The sequence below is a fragment of the Limulus polyphemus genome, unplaced genomic scaffold (assembly GCF_000517525.1).
Source record: "Limulus polyphemus unplaced genomic scaffold, Limulus_polyphemus-2.1.2 Scaffold615, whole genome shotgun sequence".
Classification (NCBI taxonomy): domain Eukaryota; kingdom Metazoa; phylum Arthropoda; class Merostomata; order Xiphosura; family Limulidae; genus Limulus; species Limulus polyphemus.
The window spans coordinates 305,021-312,476 of record NW_013666225.1 but is presented as its reverse complement, the minus strand read 5'-3'; the positions used below and the strand labels follow the sequence as shown (position 1 = coordinate 312,476).

Below are 7,456 nucleotides of genomic sequence, written 5' to 3'. Positions count from 1 at the left end.
TATACTTGGGTTGTGTGAAGCGACACGAGGGTTATCTGCGCGAGCCGTCCCTAATTTAGCAGTGTAAGACTAGAGGGAAGGCAGCTAGTCATCAACACCCACCGCCAACTCTTGGGCTACTCTTTTACCAACGAATAGTGGGATTAACCGTCACATTATAACGCCCCCACGGCTGAAAGGGCGAACATGTTTGGTGGGATGGGGATTCGAACCCGCGACCCGCAGATTGCGAGTCAAGTACCCTAATCACCTGGCCATGCTGGGCCAGGAAAAGTTTATGTAATTGAATGTACAGATTGCAAAAGCTGTTATATTGGTGAGACAAACAGACAACTTTCTATTGATTTGTGAAAAAATTAAAACCTCCTACTCATGTTTCTGAGCACATGGCTAAGAACAATCATTCCTTTGATCCTTCTAAAGTAAAAATCCTCAGTAGAGAAGATAACATTAACAGATAAAAAAATAAAAGAATCCCTATTAATAGAAAACCAAAACCCCATTTTTAACAAATACAATTGTGTTTGTTTATATATGTTTCAATTGCTCTCTCTTTCTTGTATATAGAACAAATTTTAATACTTAGGTTCAGTCTTTGAAGCTTTATTTCTATATTTGATAACATACTTTATCAGGTTTACAATTGCTGAATCACACGTTTTATAGATTAGTGTTGCTAGAGATACTCACGTGATTTCCTTGTATTATACTAAATACTGTTAGCTTCAGTTCTTGTATTTCACCTGATGATGCTATGTAGATTTAATACTCTGTACGACCGATAAAACATTTTGTGGATGTTATAATTCATACAAAGGTTCCATTATTAAGTATTTTGAGTGAAAAGCATAATCACGATCAACATAATTAAGTTAAACTAGTTTCTAAGTACGTAGTCACTTAAATAATGATACTTTGTTTTGCATTTGAATAAAAAGTAAGGAACAAGTAACGTACGTCTAACTTCATAGATGTTGGAACTTCCGATGACAAATGGTATTATTTGTCCTACTTCAAACACCACTCTATACCAAGCTCACATACTCATAAAATATGAACACTTACACTGCAACAGGTTCTTTAAACTTTCCACTGTGCTGTATTTGGAACATGAGATCACCACCACTCACATACTCCATAACAAAATACAGCCTGTCCTGCAAAGCAGAAAAACATTGGCAGGGTTAATTTTTATAACATATTTTAGGGAATAGCAACACGAGTATAAGGCTGTGAAAAAAGTCATTTAGATATTCCTCACCCCAGTTGACCTTACCAACATTTTTTAGTTATATACGAAGAAATTACTTGAAACTGTAAACTGTTTACTAAACTGAAGCAAGAAGGGTCCAATTGTATTGATTCAAATGGACAGTTTCATTTCTCAGACTCCTTTAATTAAACATTACAGTAGCAGCTTACATCACGGCATATAATTGACTGAGACTGTACGAGATTGTGAAGGTGCTATTGAACTGACTATTGTACTTTAACACAGACTCGGTCATTTTTTATGGATAAACCTGGACAACTTCTCCCACAGACGGGAGGTTGTTTCACTAGTAAATTAACTGGCGACAGCTTTACTATTGAATTTGCTATGGAGGGATCTAAAACTGACCTACTGTGTCCTTGACTCAGCCACAAGCTACGTAAAGCAATATTTGCAAAACGTTTTAGGTTAAATGCAAAAATAGCAAAAACATAAAGTACCATAGATATTTGTTGTTGTTGTTGTTTTGCAAGCTAAGAGTTACAGCGTTATTCAAAGCATTCATCCTTACAACAGCACCAAATTAATAATTTAGGGAATTTAGTTACCTGGTGGAAGTTACAAAGTGATTTCAAAATTCGCTCTTATGTGTTGGCTCAAAAATTATTTTAGGATAATGACTAAATGTCTCAGAAAACTACGTAGTTTCTGATATACACACAGTGTGTTCGAGTCATTTTTTAGAATGTGACTTTCAGTTGTTATAATTTGTCTCTACGGAAGTAGCTAACCATCTACCACAAGTCTGCATTACAATCCTTTCTCGATAATAGAGTAAATATGTGTCGAAAAGCCACAAAGTCATTTGATCGTGCTTGTTTTGCCCTGAATAAGAATGCTGTAAAGGTGGTGTAATGGTGTGGTAAACGTTTTCTTGGTAGAACATGGGTCTTTTTATTCAATCAAATGAATAGTATTAGTATATAGATGAATAGTACCTGAACGTTATTTATTGCCACATTTCCTTCCTCATGAGCACAGGTTATTCCAAGAAGAAAATAAAGTTTCATAAAGGAATAGATTTGACTTGTTTCTGATAGTTACACAAGGGATATCCTCATTAGCTGCTCATAATATTGAACTGACAGACCAGAGGAAAGGCAGCTAGATACGAGCACCAACTACTAACTCTTAGACTACTCTAATCGAATAGTAAGATATGACCATCACTCATATAATGATCCTACTGTCATATGTAAAATGAATTTTTAGGGTAACGGAATGAGAGCCATGAACATTTGGATTGAAAAACCAGTACCGTAAATACAAGGCCTTACATGGCCCAGTATAGAAGAAGAAAGCTGAGAACTATTTCTTTAAATATACAGTATACAGTTTTAAAAAATCCTTAGATCTATACTAGAAAATGTACTTGTTCAAGAAGGTACATCTCTTTTAACCTCAGTTTGTTCAAGATATTTCTGATTTAAAATATTCGACTACAGATTTTCCAAAATAAATCCCAATGATTATCCACATTATTTGGATATTTTAAAATATTATACTTAAAAAGGATAAAACAGAACGTTTTACGTATACGCTTACTCTAACAACATTTGGCTGGGGATGAAAAATTCAGTAATAATGTATACACGTCTAATGTGACAACCTCTCAGGTGTTCCAGTCAAAGGTCTTGTTAAACAGAGTTTAAATGCCACTTTTGATAATCTACTTCTTAACTTACTCCATCAATCTGATTTAGATATAATTCAAAAATTAATTTCTTGTGTGATTGACCTATTATTGCATTTTATTCTTTTCTTTAAATCATAAGCTCTTAGAAATAAGTCTTATTTACCTTAATGTTTGTTTGTTTGTAATTAAGCACATAGCTACACAATGGACTATCAAAACCCGGATTCTAGCGTTGTAAGTGCGCAGACATACCGCTGTGCCACTGGGGGGCTACCTTAATGTCAACATATTTCTATACAAGTGCATCAAACTTCGTCCATATTAAAAATGGTCTTCTATAAGTTGCAAAAACAGCAACAATTAAATGGCCATACATTCTTGTTACAACTATTCTGAGGCTGATGAATCTATATTACTTTATAATACAACTTAGGTACCACTCAATGGTATACAACTTCACCGAATCAACGAAAATAAGCTTTGTAGTAAAAATCAAAGAGTGATAACTGGATGTTTTTCTGACTGAGATAATGTGACTGGGTGATCACTTCATTGATTTGTTTGACGAGCGTTGTTGTTCAAAAATTATGTTATTGTCTTGTATATTGTAGTTAGGATACCGAAGTTCTAGAACGATATGACTCTGTTGATAAGTTTCTCTTATGCAAAAATACATTGATGGCCTTAGCGAATTGGCCAAAACTTGGGAAATAAATAGATAAATGTATGCATTTGGAGAGTGGAAACTTGAGGAGCAATGGTGGTGTGAAAAAAGGGATGGATTTAGGAATTATTTTGTATTAAAATCATAAATAGTCCTCTACAGAGTGTTTAACTATAGTGAAATGGGTAGCCAGAGGTTTTGGTATCATCTATAGGAATTTTTATAATATGAATGAAATTATTATGTCTTTGTATTAAACTCGTGAGGCGTTTGAGCCGCTGATTGAACTTGTGATACTTTATAATGCATTAAGGATATCAACATGTTGGAAAGAGGTCAAAGATGAGCTCCTAATACCAAACAATTCTACAAGTATGTAACTTTTAACTTAAACCTCATTTCGTTACTGAATAAATCTGTAAGTAGTTTTCTAGAGTTTGAACATACTCCTCCTAAAATTTAAGTTAGTATTTCCAGATTGAGTTTGTCTCGGCCAACAGTAAAGTAGTAAAACATGTTTTGGCAAAATGGTAATTAACTTTATTTGTGTATCCTGGTGTTTTTTTCTCTCGTATTTTTCTTTATTTTATTATTTGTTTGTTTACAAATTACTTATCGTAACGTTTTTTTTCTGTCCAGATTCTATGCAGCAGAAATTGCCATAGGATTATTCTTTCTCCACAGTCGAGCAATTGTATACAGGTATCAGTTATGTTGGCCTTAATATGTAGCATATCGTAATTATTATATCATGTGTTAGCGCTGAATCTAAGTATTGTTATTGTTGCATATCTTGAACTTAACTAAGACTTTCAGCATTTTAATCATGCTCATGTAAGTCGACTTCAACGTTTAAAACATTTTGATATTGGTTCACTGTTTTACAAACAAGAAGGGTAATCTCATATATTTGTTGAGAAGGTAAGCATTATGATATTGTTTTCCTTTGCAGAGACTTAAAACTAGATAACATTTTACTCGATCAAGACGGACACATAAAGATAGCAGATTTTGGGATGTGTAAAGAAGGAGTCATAGGAGACAAAACCACCAAGACTTTCTGTGGAACACCAGACTACATTGCACCTGAGGTTCAATTAAACATATCTGCTTTTTAGAGTATAGTTACTGAAAAATATTTTTATAGTAAATGTCACATTTGAAACATTATTTTCCAAATGATTGATAATGACATCCAACAACACGACTTAACTTCAAGTGCATTGAATGTTTGAGATTTTGATATAATGAGTTCAATGATACAAGTTACCTTGTTAATGTCAAAGCGAGATTTCTTGTATTGATATTCCTTATAAACACATATTATTTTCACTACCTTTTTTTTAGATTATCTTATACCAACCATATGGAAAATCTGTAGATTGGTGGGCCTATGGTGTTCTCCTATACGAAATGTTAGTTGGGCAGGTAAATTCCGTTTATCTTGTTTTTATAAGTAACTATTTCTATAATACGTTGACCACTTTCTGATCTCTGTTGTAGAGAAAAATAGTTTATATTTGACTTTTTTTAGCTCTGTGCCAATTCTTTATTACAGGTCTGTGAGTGAGTAATGGAAGATAGCGCCATATAACATAAAAAGAAGCTAAACGAAAAGGCTTTGTAGTTCATAAACACAGTATCACTACTAATAAAAATCATATCTTTTGTATTGAATGATGATACATTAATTTGCATAATTCATGTTGATTGAAATAGGTAAAGGATGGGGATTTTATACTACATAATAATGAAGTAGGTTTTATTATGTGCATTTACTCACAAATATTTCCAGTTTTTCTGAATTAACTGAATGAAAATTATTTGCGATTAATGTTGATTCAAGTCCTTTAATTTATTCATACAAATTAATATTATTGAATGAAGATGTATTTCAAGTTTGAGTTACAGCTCTAATAGTGCTTATAGTCACTATTCATCACAACTTTGTCTGTGGAAAGACTTGTTATACTTTTTAGCCATCTAAACGATAACTTGCACACAGCTAGTTTTACCCTTAAGTTTGATGATCAGCATGATTATTTAAACGAGATATAACAATCAAGTCACGTACATTATTGATAAGACATTTTTACAACAATTTCTATGATGTATAAATAAGTACTAGAGAATGTTTAGGCGGTATAAGACATCACGATATAATTAGTCATTGACTGATAAAAACAACTTATACATTATAAATAGTAATGCATTTAATTCATGTATTCCAAAAGATTAATAAAACATATTAAAAGATTAATGTGTGATAGACACTAAGCTGACGAAAAATAACACAATAAGTACGGAAATCTAGTTTCTTGTACAATAAATATTGACAAAAAGAGTACATTATAACGGGCCATGGTAATCTACAATTTGAATTGAAGTTTTCATTTCTAATGGCATAACTTTCAATTATTTTTCTTAAAAATGTAATATTTAGTTTTGTATTTGGGAATGGTTCTATTAGGCTATGTTGATTTAAAATATAAGCAAACTGGATACTTGTCCAACTCTGTTTTTACCCTTGTGGCCTTCTTTCATAATTATATTACTTTTTGGCCATGAAGATGTCTTGCTGAGATGTTTTAGTCACAAACAATGTATTATAGTATGTACACTCTTTGTTTTTCCTTTTCATTCATTCTTCTCTTACTTGCATTACATTCACATCATAAGCAGACATGATGGCAGAAAACTAGTTTACTAAAATGTAATTAGAAAGAGCTAGCTGGTCTGAGTAGTTGCTACTGTGTGGTCGATATTTTGATTATTCATAATGATAAAGAAGCTCCTAAGAACAATTGTCTCGTGTGTAAAAATCAAGAAAGTTTCATCCAGATCGCAGATATAAAAAGTAAATGTATGTAATTGTAATAAACAGCATTTTCTGTTATTATAATTTTTATTCAAAATTATTTTAGCACTCGATATACATAGATAATATTTGAAATTGAATTATTTATAGATTACGTTTTTCATTAGTATTAATAAACAAGTGGTTCGATACAGAATCAACTTTGATTCACTCATCTTGAACGTTTTACTTCGTTAAATAACATGTGCTTGTTTTGTTAGCTGTTTGTAGAGTGTTAAGTGATATCACATAAAACTTCAACTAAGTACTAGGATTAAATAGACTGAGATGGAAATATTTACGGAAAGTTTGGTAATTATATATTATTGACGTTAGCAAAGGACCGATGTCGTTATTCCGATTTCAGTGTTGGAACATTATCTCAAAGTTATAAGATTAAACATAACAGTAGTTTTGTAGCCGAAAGATAGAGAAGAAACAAGCTACTGTAGTTCTTATGTTTACATAGTTTGTTCATTTTTTATAAAGTATTCATGCTTATTAATCTTCTCTAGAATTAAAATGGCAAACGTGTTGCTTTATCCTGAACATTATGTACCTCTAAAATAGGCCTACAATATTTTATTTACTAGCTTTACAGAAACTTTTTGTATTCACAATCTCTCTACAGTCATAAAATAATTGTTGCAAGTATTGTTTTCTTAACGGCATGAATGCTCACTTTTGTAAAATTTGATTGTCAAAAATTTCAAATCTCCTTTAAATGGCTTTCAAAATAACTTTATTTCACTACTATTTATAACTAAAAAACAGTTCTAAAAAATAATAAACTATAAGTTCACAAGCGAACGTTAGACTGAGCGCTATCAATATATGCACCTATCGACCACGACTAACGGATCCTTATTCTATCTTTAGCTAATTTTACGTTATATACTAAGCGCTAAGGCATAAAGCAGTAAATTTACTCTGCGTCTACTTAGCTTAGGCAGTTACCTATTTCTTTTTCAGTTGTAAATACATGGCCAGGTGGATAAGGCGCTCGACTCACAATCTGAGGGTCGC

At 32.2% G+C, this 7,456-nt stretch overlaps 1 protein-coding gene across 1 annotated transcript in view; it reads left to right on the top strand.

Moving 5' to 3' along the window:
* The window catches only part of LOC106459483 (protein kinase C, brain isozyme-like), a 148,922-nt gene that overhangs the window by 132,227 nt on the left and 9,239 nt on the right, over nt 1-7,456 (top strand). Inside the window, exons 7-10 of the mRNA XM_022385973.1 lie at nt 2,486-2,532; nt 4,213-4,275; nt 4,526-4,664; nt 4,921-5,001. Coding sequence (XP_022241681.1) covers nt 2,486-2,532; nt 4,213-4,275; nt 4,526-4,664; nt 4,921-5,001 — 330 coding nt within the window. The remainder of the gene's footprint in view (nt 1-2,485; nt 2,533-4,212; nt 4,276-4,525; nt 4,665-4,920; nt 5,002-7,456) is intronic.